This window comes from Equus asinus, chromosome 22 (genome assembly GCF_041296235.1).
Source record: "Equus asinus isolate D_3611 breed Donkey chromosome 22, EquAss-T2T_v2, whole genome shotgun sequence".
Classification (NCBI taxonomy): domain Eukaryota; kingdom Metazoa; phylum Chordata; class Mammalia; order Perissodactyla; family Equidae; genus Equus; species Equus asinus.
In genome coordinates, this window is record NC_091811.1 from 59339824 (window position 1) to 59356175 (window position 16352).

Genomic DNA, 16352 nt, shown 5'->3' on the forward strand with positions numbered 1-16352 from the left:
AAAGTGCAGATGCGGAAAGGAACCAGGAGTGAAGAGGCTTAGGAGTGGTAAACAGTGGGTGCTGCGTGTTGAGGGTGTGCTTGTCTTTTGGCCTATCTCTCTGGTCCCTACACCTTTCCACAGCCACCTGGCATAGCAGACTCCAGAGGGAGGGATCCAGCGAGGATGTCTGAGGAAATGCCTAACTTAGAGATGCCCCCTGGGCCACCCCGTGGCAAAGCAGTTAGGTTTGCACGTTTTCCTTCTCAGCAGCCTGGGTTCACTGGCCCGGATCCCAGGTGCAGACATGGCACCGCTTGGCAAAAGCTATGCTGTGGTAGGCGTCCCATGTATAATGTAGAGGAAGATGGGCATGGATGTTAGCTCAGGGCCAGTCTTCCTCAGCAAAAAGAGGAAGATTGGCAGTAGTTAGCTCAGGGCTAATCTTCCTCAAAAAAAAAAAAAAAAAAAAAGAGAGAGATGCCCCCTCTCCAAGCTGCTGCTTTTTCCTGACCATAGAGGGTCCCCAAGAGAGGGCGCCCTCCAGGGCCCCATTGGTCCCTGATTCTTAGAGGCGGGACTCAGGGCCAGCAGGCAGAGGGTATTTAAGACTGGGAGGAAACCGGGAGGAATTGGAGGTGACCCAGGGCAAAATGAGTGGGCTACTGGGCGCCAGGACCTGCCCAGGCCCGGGAGAAGCCTCTGACCTCAAGTCTCCCCGGGGCGCCAGGTTCAGGGAACCTCTCACCGAGGCCCGGTTCCAGCAGCTCTTCGGAGACGCGGAGCAGGAGCCGGAGCTCCTGGCGGAGTCCCGCTTGTCCCTGCTGTGCCGGCTGTGGAGACGGCGGGCCCGCGCCTGTTCCGGACCGGGGGCGTGGCGCCTGCTGCTGGCGCGGCTGCCCCCGCTGCGCTGGCTGCCCCACTACCGCTGGCGGGCCTGGCTGCTCGGGGATGCAGTGGCCGGAGTGACCGTGGGCATCGTGCACGTGCCCCAGGGTGAGCGGCCCCAACACCAGCTTGTCCGGGGCCCAAGCTCTAACGGGCTTGCAGAGGAGGGCGCAGAGGGCTGGGAACCTGGAGCAAAAGGGTGGGTTAGCGTCGCTGACGGTTCCGAGACAGGGACGTGAGAACAAGTTCTGGGGAAGGACTCTGGAGCTCCATCAGATCCCCACCCCCAGCTCCTCTCCTCTGAGCAATCCTGCGAGAAGTCTCGCACACGTTCCGCCTCAGGGAACTGGAGAGAAGAACTACGCCTGCCCCCCAGGACTCGGCCGACACGGATCTGTGACCCTGGCTGCCCCACGACCTCCCACTGAGGCCCGTTAACCCCTACGGTCCCTCATGTGTGGTGATTGAGCGTCCTGGTGTCAGCCTCTAAGAGCGTGGAACAGGGGCGCATTCTGGAGGACCAGGAACCCTCCCCCACCCCCATACCGAAGAGCTTTCCTTCCACTTCTCCCCCAGGCATGGCGTTTGCCCTCCTAACTTCCGTGCCCCCAGTGTTCGGGCTGTACACTTCGTTCTTTCCCGTCCTCATCTACACTTTGCTGGGTACTGGGAGACACCTGTCCACAGGTGAGTGACCAGTGACTCCTCTCCTCTATGGCCTGAAGATGGACAGGGGTTTGAGGCTTCGGTCCTTGTAAGCTCCCTGCTCTTATTCGCGTCTTCACCCCCCCATCCCCCACCATCCCTTCCTCCCCTGCTGCTACCCTGCTCCGATCCACTGACTTCGGCCATGCTTGCTGGGGGTGCTGAGTGGGTGCAAAGCAGCGGGAGTTTACTCGGACTTTTTCTCCTCGTGAAATTTGGTTAAAACGGACAACTCTAGGACTTGGAAGGGGGAGAAGAGACGCACGGTCACCCAAAGGAGCACGCAGTTGGCGGGGCGTCTGCAGGAGGAGGCAGCGATGCAGTTTGGGGCAGTTTTGGCGGCTGGTGCGCCCTCCTTTTCTCCCTCACCACCGGTTCCTGGCTGCTGCGCCAGCTCTTGGCCCCACGGCCCCCACCGGAGCAGCAGCCTCTAGGACAGAGGGGTCAGACAGCAGCATCCCGGCCGAGAGCGCGGAGCCTGGGCTGTCGCTGTGCCCCAGGCGGCACAGCTGGTGATGTCTGCGTTTGTGCCCCGGTCCTAGGAACTTTCGCCGTGCTCAGCCTCATGACGGGCTCGGCTGTGGAGCGGCTGGTCCCCGAGCCCCTTGGGGGGAACCTGAGCGGAATCGAGAGGGAACAGTTGGACGCTCAGCGGGTTGGGGCGGCTGCGGCCATGGCCTTCGGGAGCGGGGCGCTGATGGTGAGGGAGGACCCTGGGGGAGGCCCCTGGGGGAATGCACGCCAGGGGCTCTAGAAAATTGGGCCAGGGGAGAGGGAGGGACAAGTCTCCAATTCGGTCTAGGCGGGAGAGGTGCGCGGAGACGCTGGCGCACGGCGCTCTGGCTGCTCCGCTCCTCCTCCTGTAGTGATTGGGCGTCTTCTCTCCTGCAGCTGGGGATGTTCGCGCTGCAGCTCGGCGTCCTGTCCACCTTTCTGTCCGAGCCTGTGGTCAAAGCGCTGACCAGCGGGGCCGCGCTGCACGTGCTCGTGTCCCAACTGCCGAGCCTTTTGGGCTTACCCCTCCCGCGCCAGATCGGCTGCTTCGCTCTTTTCAAGGTGCGGGTGGGAGAACAGCGGAGACGAGGCTTCTAGAGGTCCCGGAAAGAGGGAACCCCGAAAAGGAAGGAAGGCAGGACGGCGAGTGGAGGGATAGTGTGTGCCGGGGGCAGAGGAAAGGAGGTTAGAACCACGTGGCTGAATGAGGGTCGCTGCGGAGGTGGAAGCCCTGACGGGAGCCATGAGCCGGGAGGCCTGTTCTTGTCTGGTGGGTCCGCGCTGGGGGTAGTCGACCCTGGCCCGGGCCCTCTGCTCACCGCCCCTGCCCGCAGACGCTGGCCGCCGTGCTGACCGCGCTGCCCCGGAGCAATCCGGCCGAACTGACCATCTCGGCACTCAGCCTGGCGCTGCTCGTGCCGGTCAAGGAACTGAACGTGAGGTTCCGAGACAGGCTCCCCACCCCGATCCCAGGGGAAATCGTCATGGTGAGGATGGCTCCTGGGTCCAGCCCCCTGCCCTGCACAGACCCTGCCCATCCTCTGGGAACTGGCCGCTGCCGCCCCCTTGTGGAATGCGGAGAGGTCACGGAGGGAAGTCCTGCTTACGCGTGTGCTTTTCCAGGCCTCTTCCCAGAACTCTTTGACCCTCCGGAATCCCCCACCCACACATTCCCACTTCTGTCGCGGAGGCCCCCTCTAGACCCGTTCGAAGGCCCTCTTCCTCCTTACAGCGCCCCCTTGCGGTGTCGCTCGCCCCAGCACCTCCACTCTCTCCTCACCCTGTCCTTCACCGTAATTCTTGATCTCCCTTCCCACGCCCGCCTACATTTCTCTCTCTCCTCCTGTCTTCTTCCTTCCAATCTCCTCCTTCTTCTCCCATGTCCTAATTTGCTCTCTTTCCCAGGTGCTTCTGGCCTCCGTGCTCTGCTTCACTTCTTCTCTGGACACAAGATACAACGTGCAGATAGTGGGGCTGCTGCCTGGAGGGTAAGAGAGCAGGAAAAGACACCAGCTTTCTCTTCCCACATCTCTCCCACCCAACCACTCTTCTTGTCCTTCCCACCCTATTTTCGCTGCCTTCCCTGTAGCCTTCCCTCACCCTGACCCCTCTCTCTCCAGATTTCCCCGACCTCTCCTGCCCAACCTGGCTGAGCTGCCCAGGATTGTGGCCGACTCGCTGCCTGTCGCACTGGTTACTTTTGCTGTGTCTGCCTCCCTGGCCTCCATCTATGCAGACAAGTATAGCTACACTATTGACTCCAACCAGGTGAGACTCCGACTGAGGGCCCCAACCTCATTCCGGAGATGACCCCCTAACATGACCCCCAACACACACACCTTTGTCTCTCTCCTTTTCACTCACTGCCTTCCCCCAGGAGCTCCTGGCGCATGGTGTCTCCAACCTCATCTCCTCCCTCTTCGCTTGCTTTCCCAACTCAGCCACATTGGCTACAACCAGCCTCCTAGTGGATGCTGGTGGGAACACACAGGTAAGAGTGTGTCCTTGGGTGAGGAGAAAGGGGGGGGGGGCTGAGGGGGGAGGGGGACATCCAGGTCCGGTGGTCGTGGTGGAGAAACAGGCGGAAGATTGGTAGATACCCAGGTAGCAGCTATATAGAGGAGGATGGGACCCTGTGAGGCGGGTGAATGGGGATTATTTAGGTAGGAGAGATGGAAGATAACAAAGCTCCCTTAAGACTTGTGTACTCTAAGCACTGAAAACGTTCATGATGCCCCATAAGTTCAAGATAAAAACAATACCAAATTGTAAAATAAGTTTAAGAGACAATATTCTGATTTTTTCCCCTATGAGGACATTTTCTTTTAAAAAGAAATATCATATATCAAAGTCTCCCCCTAATATTTTTGGTTTCCTTTACTTTGCCGGTGCCCTAAGCATGTGGCTAGCCGGCTTTTAGGGTAATCCAACAGTGTTTTTAAGATGGAGGTGGGCCAGGAGAACAGGGAAGTTGAACTACTTCCAGGGGGAGACTGGCGACCCATAGGCCTTCAGTTGGGGGAGGGGAGAGGAAGGGGTGAGCGGCAGAATATCAAGAAGGGGGTGAGGAGTGAGGAGTGTCTGTGTGGGAGGGGATTTGGGAGAAGGGAGACTTGCTAGGAGCAGGCAGGGAGACCAGCTCTCACGCGGGTGGGGGAGCTCCTCCGCCTTCGCTCCACCCCTCCCACCCTCCAGCTGGCCGGCCTCTTCTCCTGCGTAGTCGTCCTGTCAGTGCTGCTGTGGCTCGGGCCCTTCTTCTACTATCTACCCAAGGTGAGGAGAGAGCAGGTGTGGGGGCGGCTGGGAGGCGTGGCCATATGCCAGGATATGGGCGGTCAGCTCTCCTCCTCTGCCCCAAGGCTGTCCTGGCCTGCATCAACATCTCCAGCATGCGCCAGATGTTCTTCCAGATGCAGGAGCTTCCACAACTATGGCGCATCAGCCGCGTGGACTTTGTGAGAAATGGCATTCCCCCCAGATTGCCCCCTCCTATTTCCCAGCATCCCCAGCCTCTGCCCTGGATCAAAGCTAATTGTCATGGTCCTAAATTCTGCAACCCACCACCAATATGCATACCCCCTAATCCCTTTACTCAGAGACAAGAAGGGTGGGGTTTGCACCCCTTCAGACTTGAATATTTGTCACTCTTCAGCAGGTGCAATGTCTGTATATCCCCTGTTGGGCAATCCTGTCCTTTCCTTCTGTCACTCTGTCTACCTTCTCCTGGGCCACACTGCTCCATCACTTGCCCTGCAGTGACTGCCCCTGGACCCCTTGCCCTGGCACTGATGGCCTGGCCTTTCTTCTGGGCATTTCACTCCCATCCATGTCCTGCAGGCTGTGTGGATGGTCACATGGGTGGCTGTAGTGACCCTGAGTGTGGACCTGGGCCTGGCCGTAGGTGTGGTCTTCTCCATGATGACCGTGGTCTGCCGCACCCAGAGGTGGGAGAAGAGATGAGGGAAGTCGAGATGAGGGGAGGCGAGACAATGGAGTGCTTGGGGTGACTTTCCAGCCAGGCCAGGCTGGGAATCTGACCCCTGCTTCCTGCCCAGGGTGCAGTGCCTTGCACTTGGACTGGCTGAAGGGACGGAGCTCTACAGGCCACTCAGAGAGCGCCACAAGGTGGGTTAGCTTCAACCAAAGATGGAAGGGAAGATGAGACCCAGATGTTTCTCTGACCCTCTGACCCCTCAGCTCCTCCAGGTCCCCGGGCTCTGCATCCTGAGCTATCCAACACCACTTTACTTCGGGACCCGTGGGCAGTTTCGGCGCACCCTGGAGAGGCATCTGGGGCTTAGAGAAGGAGGCAAGGTGAGGGACTTGGTCAAAAGGGAGTGTGGCTTCTCTGGGAGTGGGAGGTAAGTGGGTGTTCTGAGGGACAGCACTGTGCCCAAGGGGTGCACGTTCACACTTGTGTCTCAGAGGTGGTGACTACCCTTCTCTATTCACAGGAGACTCCAAAGACAGATGGCCCACCTGATGCAGGTGAGATGGGATGACAAGGAGGGAGATTTGGGCATGACCCATGGAAGCATCTGGGCACTCCCGCCTTCTCCCATCCTAGTTGCTGAGCCTATCAGAGTGGTGGTCCTAGACTGCAGTGGTATCACCTTTGCAGATGCTGCTGGGGCCAGAGAAGTGGTCCAGGTGAGAGAGAGGGTATGTTGAGGAGAAAGTCCCCTTATTATCCCATGCATACCCTCTAATGTAAGATTTAACTCCTCCCACTTCCGCAGCTTGCCAGACGATGCCGAGACGCTGGGATCCATCTTCTCCTGGCTCAGTGTAATGGTAAGAGGTGTGGAGGATGGAGGGACCTGGAGACTGAGGAATGACTGGACACTTGGGGGAGGGAAGAGGACACAGTGTGGACTTAGGACCTGAGAGTCTGACCCCCCTCTCCACACAGCCTCGGTACTGGAGACTCTGACCCAGGCAGGACTCCTGGACAGAGTGACCCCAGAACAGCTGTTTGTGAGTGTCCAGGATGCAGCTGCTCATGCCCTGGAGAGACTGGTGAGGGGGCAGTAGCAACAAGAGTGGAAGCCGGGAGGTGCTGGGCTATAGCAAGTGAGGCGTGAGCCAGTGGCTGAAGATCCAGGCAGAGGGGTTTGGGAAGGGGGCTAAGGAGGAAGGTGAAGGAGGAAGGGGTGGGCATGAAATGATTAGTGCATTTAAGACGAAGCTACGAGACTGGGCCCAGCTGTGGGTGAAGATCAGAAGAACTAGGGTCCCCAAAGGGGTAATGTGCCCCTCAGAAGACTGCCAAATCTTGGGTGAGGGAGTTGGGCACCTACTCTACTCCTGACATGTCCCCTCCCTTTTCCAGGAGTCTGCTGGTCCAAAGTCTTGCACAGTGTGGGTCTGACCTGGTCACTTGGAGTGTAGAGGGCCCCAACAATATGCGTGTGAGGAGGGCGTGGCCCCTGGGGCCCTTTACTTAATGTAACTAATAAAATGAAGCTAAGAGCCTCTGGGATTCATGAAGTGAGTCTGCGCGGCTGTGCATGGACCCCTGGTGCGCCTTCCTCTATGCCCACAGCATTGCAGAGACACAACCAAAAATGGTTTTCACCCGTGTGTTCACAGCGCCCAGCCCAGCTCCGGAGTCACCAGTTCTCTCCATAGGGGTGGAGCTGGAGCATGTACAACACAGTCTTGGGGCCAGAGATGGGAGGCTGGGGGCACAGCCCTGGGAATACATGTTGGGGCTTTCCCCACCCCCTCAGTCCTAAGGAGATGAGAGGAGAGTGTTTCCATTTTAGGTTCTTAGAGTCCCCAAGGGCTCTTTGGCGCTTGGAAAGCACCTCCCCCCCAACTTCCTGCCCCTTTAGAAGGGGGTGGGAGGAGGACTTGGCACTGGCTGTGGGATGAGTTATGGCTCCATCACACCCCTGGGCACTCACAGAAAGGAGTGTCACCAGGACAAGCCCCTATTTGGGATCAAGTTCTGAAGGAGACTGGGGACGGTCAGTGGAGTGGTCACTGGGTGGTGGGGTTTGCCAGAATTTCCTGGCAGGGACAAGGAGGCAGGCCCAGCCTGACAATTGGAAGGCCCTGAGTGGCCGTCACTCTGTGGTCATGCACTGCAGCCGATGTTTGAAGAAGAGCAGGCGGTGTTTGGCCACCTGACTTTCGTCCAGTGATCCTGGGTAACGGTACCGGGCATAAGTCTCTGACCCAGAATCCCTTGATGTCCAAGGCAGCTTCAATTTCGATGCATGATCCACAACGACGTCTGAGCAGGAGCCCACTCGAAGGGAACCAAGCCCATCCAGGAAGAATTCTGGGGGTGGAGGAAAGGGGTACACAATGAAGGGTCTTGAGGGTGCAGAAGGCCAACCCCTAAAGGAGAACTGAGATTGGGGTATTGAGGGTGTGCGTGCAAAGAAGTCCATTTCTAAGGACCGTGGGCATATAAACGAACTCTTTACTCTTGTAACTATGGAGTCAATATACTTACCTTGTGCTTTGAAAACGGCCCCCCCCCCCCCACACACACACCCAGAAGTTCAATAAATGCTGAATGGGCTGCTCCGAGTGTGGTCTGGACAGAGGAAGCGGCTGGGACCAGGGTAGAGGTGGCGGTGACAGTGGTGGGAAAGTTCAAGGCGGACCCAGCGGCTGTGCTGGGTGTGGAGGTTTCAGGGGAGTACGGGCCGGAGGGTGGGAACTGTTCTAGGTGCCCCAGGTGGCAGCCTTGGCTGCGGGGGTGGGGGGTGGGGGGTGGGGGGTGGGGGGGTTGGGCGGGGGCGGGGAGTCCTGTGTGCCTTTGGCGCCTCGCTACCCCAGAGTCGCGCGGCGCCCCGGGGGTGGGCCCCTGCCAGGCCGGCCGGGAGGGGGCGCCACTCACCGAGGTGCGCCACGCGGCTGAGGCGCGGGTCGAAGCCGACCTCGCGCACCTTGTCCGTGCGCGCCAGGAAGAAGTTGACCACGCCATCGGTGACCACGCAGCCTGGGAAGCCGACGAGCTCGTGGTGGAAGCCGCGCCGTTGCCGGAGGCAGTTCCCGCGGCCTGGCGCGCCCGGCTCCACGCTCAGCAGCTGCCGGTAGGTGGTGGCGAAGCCCGAGATCTCGCGCACCGCGCCCCCAACCTGCGGGGAGTGGAGGATGGCGCCAGGCGGGGCGGGGCGGGGACGGGGCGGGGTGGGGGGCTCTGCTTCCGCCCGCCCCCCGCCCTCCGCCCCCCCCTCCCCCCCGTCCCCAGCGGTTCCCCTGCTCCGTCCCTTCCGCTCCACCCCTGCAGGCCCCAGGTGGTCCCCCAGGCTCCGCTTCGTCGTCCTCTCTCGGTCCCAGGGCCGGCCGCTCTCGGCTGGTCTCCCTGCAGCGGCCTGAACCTGCTAGAGGCCACCCTCCAGCCCTCAGCCCGCCGCCCCTGCCCTACCAGGTCCAGCGGCGTCCGCTCCAGCACGTCCACGAGCCTCTCCAGCCGCGTCCGCGCCGTGAAGACGAAGTCGTCGTCCACCCACAGCACATACTTGGTGGTTACTTGAGACACGGCCAGGTTCCGCCCTGCGAACCAGCCCTAGGGGAAAGGTATGTACGGTAAGGCTGTAGAGATAGGACATAACCCTCTGCCACCTTTCCTCCTCTCTCTTGACCTCTCTTAACAGCCTGTGCCCCTCTCTCCAAACTTTTGAGTGCTTACGAAGTCCGGGAGCTAGGTAAAAAGTGCAGTTTCCCACTGCCAGAGGTTCTGAGCCACTGTTCTGGGGCAGGCCAGGGTCTTGGGACGCAGTTAATTCATGTATGCACGCCTTCCTTCATCAGCTATTTATTGAGCAACCACTAGGTGCTAAGCGTCATTCTAAGGATGCATGGCTAATAAGACAGGCATGATTCCTGCTCCCACGGAGCTCACACTCCAGGAACCCTCCTGCTTAACAGGCAGCCCAGTGACTCTGGGGCAGGTAGTCCTGGAGTCGCGGCTCCGGAGACTGCAGTCTGAGGGGCGCCCCCTCCCGGTGCCCTCTGGTGCGCCGTTCAGCCTTACTGGCTTGCACACCTTGCCAAAAGGCATGAGATAGTGCTCGATGTGGGGGCCGCTAACGCTCTCCGGCTTGTCGCTATCGTCGGCGATGACCACGGTGACCGTCGGGTAGAAGCGGCGGATGCTGGCGATGAGTGCCCGTAGCCGATTGTAACGAAGGAAGGTCTTCGTGGCAATGGTGACGAGAGCGCTGATGTTGTACTGGCCTGGGAGCCAGGGGCAGGGTTAGGTGAGACAAGGAGAGTGGGGAGTGAGGAGCAGGAAGACATCCTCCGGGGCCACCCTCTCCCAACTTGCTCCCCATCAGGGCTAGATCTATGTCCCTGTGCTCACCAGCGTCACCTCCCTGGGGTAGAGACCCAGGTGGGTACAGCCGAGGGTTGGGGGGGTGTCTTATGTGGATGGTGAAGGCAGCCTCATGTCCCTCGGTGGAGAACCGGACTGGGAAGAAAGGACATGAGGTGTGGCCCATAAGGCTGGAACAACATTCTCTTTTCAGTAACTCATTAAGTGCCTACTCTGTGTACCATCTTTCTAGGCCCTGGGGACAGGAATGTAAGGTTCTTACCCTTATGGAACCTACATTCTAATGGGTGGGAGAAAGACAATGAAAGATTTAATTAAAAGCTAATGTTTATTGAGCATTAACTATGTGCCAGGCACTTTTTAAATTACCTTTAATACATGAGCTCATTTAATCCTCACAATGGCCCTATTAAGTGGATTCCTACTACAGAAAAAGAAGGCACAGAGAGGTTAAGTAACTTGTCCACATTCACACAACTATTATGCAATAAAGCCAAGATAGGAACTTAGTCAGTCTGGTAACAGGCTAAGTAAATAAGAAAACTCAGATACTGATACCTATTGAGTAAGACAAGTAATGTGATAGTGAAGAGGAGACATTTGAGCTAAGATCCAAATGACCAGAAGGAGCCAGCCATGCAAAAATCTGGGAGAGGAGCATTCTAGGCAGAGGAAACAGCATGTGCCAAGGCCCTGAGCAGGCGCAGGTTGGGTGCAGCACGCCTTGGAGAGAAGCAGGAGGGCTGTGTTAGCCCCTTTTGCTGGAGGAGAAATGGGAGCTTTGGAGATAAAGCCCTTTGCCCTCTAATAAGTGGTGGGCTGAGAATAGAGCTTGAGTCTTCTGGCTTCTGGGGCAGGTCACTTCCTGCAGCCCCCATAGTTGGCCTGAAGAGGGGACACACCCAAGGCTCGGGTTTCCCTCTGGCGTGCTCCAGCCCAGATGAACAAAGGCCCCTTCTCTCCCTCCCTGGCCCTGCTGGCCTAGCTGAAATGCCCATTGTGTGGCTGGGCAGCTCTGGTCATTGCCCAAATGTCTCCCACACCCTCTGCCATTTGCCTGCGCCAGCCCTTCTGGGTTCTCTCTGTTCACCCAGCCTACCCCTACCTCCACCCAGGCCTCGAACCTGTGTCTGCTGTGTTTGCCTGGTAGCTTTGGCTGCTATAAGTGACCAGTTGCAGCTGCCGATTGAGTTGGTCCAGCCCTGGGCTGGCGAGGGTGAGATCTGGCCGCCCCTCTCCAGTGAGAGTCACTCCTGTCACTTCCCCTGCCACATCCCAGGTGCCCAAGGAGGCAGTCAGGTTCACCTGGGAGAGGGGAGTGGAGAGTGCAGGGTCAGGCCCCAGCCCCATTTCCTGTCTCCCTAGTTCCTCCATCCCTCCTTTGGCAGCCCTGTTTCCCTCCCAGCATCCTTGATGCCCACCCGGCCTCCCCGCCCTCCTGTTTCTTCTCACCTGGTATACCTCCTGACCAGAAGCGGCCTGCAGGCTCAGCCCTGGGAGGAAGAGGGGGGGACCAGACAGCTCTGAATTCCTCCTCACTTTCTCTTCCCTCTTTCACCATACACATCACAGAACTTCTCACCCATCCCTCTTGTTGAGGCCACAGCAGAGTGCATTGTGGGACATAGCCTGGAGGAACTGATTTTTTTTTTTTTTTACTCCTTCCCATCAAAGCCACTTGTGTGCCTTGCCCTACCTATCCACCTAACCTTTGGTCAGTCAGCAGAGAATAGATTCTCCTCCCCAAACCTCTCCAGTTACAGTCTTCTGCGATTCCTCACGACCTTAGAGTCCCTTCTGTCCCCACCTCCCATCTCAAGAGCCCCCTTCTGACCTCAAGTGTCTCCCCCACCCATTCCAATCTTCCCTCATTCTTCTCCATCCATCCTCGGGCTCTGCCACCCCCACGGTGGCTTAGGTCACCCTAGGACCATTCTCCTCACCTGGCACCAAGATGCTCCTGAGGGGCTGGACCTCCACACCCTGCAGGGGGTATTGTAGGGGGGAGTTGGCAGGGGCTATGAGCAGTTGGTCAGCAGCGGACTGGCTCCTGGCAGTGGAGTTGGGGGGCACAGAGGAGGAGTCAGAGGGTGAGGGGCTCTCCCTCCTGCCACACCCACCCTCCAGGCCTCCCACTGCTCGCCCTCTGCAGAGTCATGTCCTCCTTTGTGCTGGTACCTTGAAAGGAACGCCTGGAACTCCTGCTCCCTCAAGGCAGAGGCAGCCCTCAGCTCCTCAGGGCCAAAGGCCTTGGTGAGGTCAATGGCTCGGACCTGCCTCTGGAAGGGGAGGTGAAGGCTCCCCACACTGGACTCACAACTACAGTTGTTCCCAGACAGCAGCCTGGAGCGGTGAGGAAGGTCATCAGAACCCAGCCGTACAACTCCATTCAGCCCACAAAACACTTACACAGCTCCCCCCACGTCCGCCCTTCCACCCTGCCCATCCATTATCTGTCCCCTTAAACACTGCTCTTCAAATAGTCCCCAGGAGGAGGGACCGCCGATGGTATGACCCATCCCCTAAATCTGGATTTTTACAGAGGTGTGGACTAGGGCCAATTGCTAGGATTGCAGAGTTGCCTACCCACCATTCAGGACCCCACCTGGACTCTTTTCATGTGGACATCTCAGCACATCAGAAAATCTCTCAGGCCCTCCCGCGCCTGCACACCCTCCGCCTCTGCCCATCACCACGTTCAGGGAGAAGAGATTTCCCCCCAGCCCAAGACTCAGTAGCCGCCTCCACGTCCCCTCCCCCTTCCCCCCCCCCCAAACCATTCGGGAGAACCCAGGCACCAGAGCTCAGGAGTAGAGGAAACAAAAGCTCGCCTCGCCACCCCCCAGCGAGTGCGCTGCCGCAACCGCTCCTGGCACTCACCCCACCACTTGCTCCTTGATCCTGACCGGGATGTGGGCGTAGCGGGGCTCGGGGGCAAGGTCTGGGAGCTCTGGCCTGGGGGGGCCCTGCAGGGGCGTCCACAGTGCAAGAGGTGCCCGGAGGCCCGGCGCGTCCCGGGTGCTCGCGTACAGGAGCCCCAGCGAGGCGCAGGCGAGCAGCAGGACCAGCATACAGAGGGCCCGGCGGCCCAGCCGCATCCTGGGTGGGCGGTAGGGGTGGGAGGGTGAGAAGATGGGGAGCGGAGGCGTGGGCTGGGACCAAAGACCCCGGCCGTCCCGGAGGCTCCTGCCTGTTCCTCAGGGCGCTCTCCACATTTCGCGCGCTAGGATTTGCACAGCGAATCGTTCCCCCCGCCCCGGGCCCTCTCCCCTCACTCTCCCGGCCTCGGGTCTCCCGGCCTCCTTTCTTCTCGCCCTCTCCCGCATCTCGGTTTCCTCTCACGCCCGAGGCCCGGCATCTTGATGCCAAAGATCTTTGGATGCGGTGGTTTCCACGCGGCCGCGCGTAAGTAGAAGAGCACCGCTTTATTAGAGCGGCGCCCGTCCCCACGCCCGCCGCCCCCCACCTCGGCCCGCGCGTCCCCCCACCCCTAGGTCCCAGCATCACCTGGTCTCGAGGGTTGGGGGCGGGGGGAGCTGCAGAGAGCAGCTCCACACCTTGCCTGTCACGAAAAATGCAGAATCACGCCCACGTTATTGGGTACTCCTGGCGGAGGTGACCCGTGAGTGGCCTCGGGAGACTGTGCGGTGGACAGGGTGGACCGGCGAGCACGCCTCCTCCCGCCTCCAGCGCGGCCCCTCATCCCGCCCGGGCACTGACCTGTCTAACGCTCTAAGGCCGCCGCAAGATTTCGGTCCGGGCTGCGCCAGGCTCTCAGCCCCGGCCTGGGTGTCCTCATGGGGCTGGAGGCGGCCTGATGGGGCAGCCGGGAGTGAGCCGGAGAGTGTGGGGGTCCGCCTGCCTCCCGAGCGCGCCCGACCCCTCCCGCCTTCGGGCTCTCTGGGCTTTGTAGACCGCGGCGTGGGGTAGTTCTTGGCGTTTCCAGCGGGGGTGGTGAGCTGAGTTGAGAAACGGGAACCCCAGCCCTGGAACAAAGCCCGGGCTCCCGGCACCCTGTCCCACTTGCCGGGCGGGGAGGGCTCAGGCCGCCACCCGGCTCTTAGATCGCGGCGCCGCGCGGCTCGACTCCCGGGCTCTTTGCGGCGGAGGCTCCGGCTACGCGCAAGGAATGCGGGAGCCCGGGCGCCTTCTGGTGGGCGCCGAGGACATTGCGGGGGCGCCAAGCCGCTCCCGGAGAGGGTCCTTCCCCCTACCCACCCAGCCGTTTGCCTCCGAATCCTCGCATCGCAACCGCCAGCCCGAATCCAGTCACTCTATTTCCTGTTCGTTCGGAGCCTCGGTCTCAGAGAGACTGCAGGCAAGGGTAGGTAACAAGCGTTTTGGAGGAGGAGGGCGGGGGCGCCCTGTAATCCCATTTTAAGGAAGATTTGGGTAGTTAGGGTGAGATAAAGGAAACCAGACTAGATCCTGGAAATAATGACTCTGCCTGGTTAAGAGAGACAGATTCTCAGCATCCCTCCTATCCTCACCCCCCGCCCCCCAACTACCTAACAAACACTCGAGAGATACACACTCAGCGATTCAAGGGCCTATTTTCCGTAACTGCTCCTTGTTGCAGACTTGCAGGAGGAAGGAAACCCCAAACAGTGGCTAGATTGGCTGTCGTTCTGCCTGCTAGCCTTAGACCCGTAGCCCGCCTTCCTTTCAGCCAGATTCCTGACACTGGCCAAAGTCCTGTGGTTCCATGGTTCTAATAAAAGATATATCAAGATTTAATAGAAAAACAGATATAATAAGAAATGTAGAACATAATGAAAACATGGGTGTGAAGGAAGGCTAGGTTATTGAATGAATTGTATACAAATGTTAAAAAACGAAATTCAATTGAGTAAATCTTAAAGATCTTATTGGCTTTATTCAATCATTCATGAATCAGGCAGCATCTCATCTAGCACACAGAGAGGAACTCCAAGGGGCTGTAGAAAATGAAAGACTTTTATAGGCAGAAGGGAGTGGAGACAAAGAAGTTATACTAGCAAAAAGCAGATTGGTTGTGGCAAGGTCACTTTCCTTTAGGGGATGGCAGGGGTCTGTGTGGCAGATGACCTGACCTGTGCTGACCGGGTAATTCCTGATTGACTGAAGATTCCATTTCTGGGAGAGCTCGAAACTGTGTGAAGTTAGGTGTGAAGTCTCAGTTTGGTGAAGTGGGCTTAGCACAAGTGATTGTACTTTGGGCCTGTTGTCTTTTTTATTTTATTTTTTTAATAGTTTTCCCCTTTTGATCAGACTCTCGGCTTAACTGAGAGAGATGATCAAAATTTAGGGCATTAGCGCCCCTCCTAGCTGCCACTCTAGGGTTCTCCAGTTTTTGCTGAACCTCTATGTGGTATTTACAGGTCACCACTTCGGGTTCACATTTTGTAAGTCAGTTCTTCTCTTCATTTCTTTTCTGATGTTCCAGCCTTAGGGACATCATTTGCTTGGTGGTTAGTGGCTGCGAACATGCATTTAAAGGACTAGTACGATTATTATATGAAGGATATTTCCCAATGTTTGGAGTGCACTTTGGAACCATGGTCCCTGGACCCAAACCAATCAAAATCAAATTAGTCAAAGAAAGACCTCCATTAAAGGAGTCACTTTCTTAAGCCCAGTGGCTTGTTCAGCGATCTTATGGAGTTGAGTTTCAACTTCCCAGAAGTGTTAATCCAGGTGCAGCAAGTGGTATTGGCCACAGCACAGACACCTCCTTGCTCAGCTAAGAGATAATGAAGGGCTATCATATTATTAAGAACAATTTTGGCTGGAGAGTGAGAGGTTCCTGATCATAGCCTCATTTGCACTTACTCCTGGCCAGGGGAGCAGTGATCTACCAAAGGAAGCGAATTTTGAATCGTGGATACGTCTTGGTAATTCTCATTTGAGTCTGTGGCTCAGGACTAGAAAGGTGACAGACATGGAGGCCAGTAAAATGTAAGGGTCTGTAGACCACACAGGCAGTTTTATTCTGGCTACCCTTTCCTTGTGTCTTTATCTTTGTACAGAACCTGGACACGAGGTTCCCCGGGTTTGGTGTTGTTAAGTAGAGACAGGGAAACCCCCAGGGTTAGGGAGTCTGACACAATGGAGAGGGGGCTGAATTTGTTTTAGAGAAACTGAGGCACTAGAAATCACTAGCACTGTGGCAAATCCAACAGTCATTTGGAAGTTAGATTACTCCCCTCCCCCACCCTTTGCAATGGCCTGAGAGACGGTGATGGCATTATCTTTCCAGGCCAATTCTAGAGTAAGGGAAAAAAAGAGAATAAAGAAGGGTTTCATGTTTAGTTGAGGTCTTGATCTGGCGTCTTGGGTGGAAGCAGTCTTCCTTGGCGTCAGCTATTTCTCCTCCTAGTTTCTCCAGATTTCTCCAGCATTTGTACAGGACCAAATGTCAGGTGGGACCTTCTTCAGTTGTGAAATATGCACCCAAGGTTCAACACCTTGTAATTTGGCAGTGATGTCAGTGATAAAGAGTTTCTGG

General features: G+C 57.7%; 2 protein-coding genes across 7 annotated transcripts; one reads left to right on the top strand and one right to left on the bottom strand.

Moving 5' to 3' along the window:
* The first annotated feature begins 596 nt into the window (after positions 1–596).
* On the top strand, positions 597–7038 carry LOC106833012 (solute carrier family 26 member 10). 2 transcript variants are annotated; one of them, XM_070494317.1, is made up of 19 exons: positions 614–975; positions 1444–1554; positions 1811–1917; positions 2115–2272; positions 2464–2628; positions 2901–3053; positions 3472–3554; positions 3687–3834; positions 3944–4057; positions 4726–4839; positions 4926–5021; positions 5404–5510; positions 5622–5691; positions 5764–5880; positions 6021–6054; positions 6134–6216; positions 6306–6360; positions 6479–6585; positions 6899–7038. In XM_070494317.1, the coding sequence occupies exons 3-19, from the start codon at positions 1890–1892 to the stop codon at positions 6935–6937; spliced, it is 1671 nt and encodes a 556-aa protein (XP_070350418.1). In that variant the 5' UTR covers positions 614–975; positions 1444–1554; positions 1811–1889; the 3' UTR covers positions 6938–7038. The 2 variants fall into 2 exon arrangements, with proteins under 2 accessions (XP_014699509.1, XP_070350418.1); XM_014844023.3 differs by lacking the exon at positions 1811–1917 and having other exon boundaries at positions 597–975; positions 4762–4839.
* A 10-nt stretch (positions 7039–7048) lies between these two features.
* Positions 7049–14181, bottom strand: B4GALNT1 (beta-1,4-N-acetyl-galactosaminyltransferase 1). Of its 5 annotated transcripts, none has more exons than XM_070494321.1 (13): positions 14084–14181; positions 13586–13679; positions 13373–13427; positions 12746–12964; positions 12044–12208; positions 11809–11915; positions 11318–11358; positions 10990–11170; positions 9893–10000; positions 9575–9765; positions 8954–9094; positions 8423–8663; positions 7049–7855 (listed from the first exon to the last, which is right to left on the bottom strand). In XM_070494321.1, the coding sequence occupies exons 4-13, from the start codon at positions 12961–12963 to the stop codon at positions 7638–7640; spliced, it is 1611 nt and encodes a 536-aa protein (XP_070350422.1). In that variant the 5' UTR covers position 12964; positions 13373–13427; positions 13586–13679; positions 14084–14181; the 3' UTR covers positions 7049–7637. The 5 variants fall into 5 exon arrangements, with proteins under 5 accessions (XP_070350422.1, XP_070350420.1, XP_070350419.1 ...); XM_070494319.1 differs by lacking the exon at positions 14084–14181 and adding an exon at positions 13893–14029; XM_070494318.1 differs by lacking the exon at positions 13373–13427 and having other exon boundaries at positions 14084–14163.
* Positions 14182–16352: the final 2171 nt, after the last annotated feature.

What these genes read in the sequence shown, in the direction of transcription:
- B4GALNT1 (XM_070494318.1), bottom strand. Translation starts at nt 14,111, where the DNA reads ATGCGAGGATTCGGAGGCAAACGGCTGG. An exon ending in TTCCAGGCGTTCCTTTCAAG is followed by an intron (nt 11,916 to 12,043) that starts GTACCAGCACAA and finishes CTCCACTGCCAG; the next exon opens with GAGCCAGTCCGCTGCTGACC. An exon ending in GGCAAACACAGCAGACACAG is followed by an intron (nt 10,001 to 10,989) that starts GTTCGAGGCCTG and finishes CTTTCTTCCCAG; the next exon opens with TCCGGTTCTCCACCGAGGGA.
- LOC106833012 (XM_014844023.3), top strand. Translation starts at nt 633, where the DNA reads ATGAGTGGGCTACTGGGCGCCAGGACCTGCCCAGGCCCGGGAGAAGCC. An exon ending in GCTGCTTCGCTCTTTTCAAG is followed by an intron (nt 2,629 to 2,900) that starts GTGCGGGTGGGA and finishes CCCTGCCCGCAG; the next exon opens with ACGCTGGCCGCCGTGCTGAC. An exon ending in CTCATGCCCTGGAGAGACTG is followed by an intron (nt 6,586 to 6,898) that starts GTGAGGGGGCAG and finishes TCCCTTTTCCAG; the next exon opens with GAGTCTGCTGGTCCAAAGTC.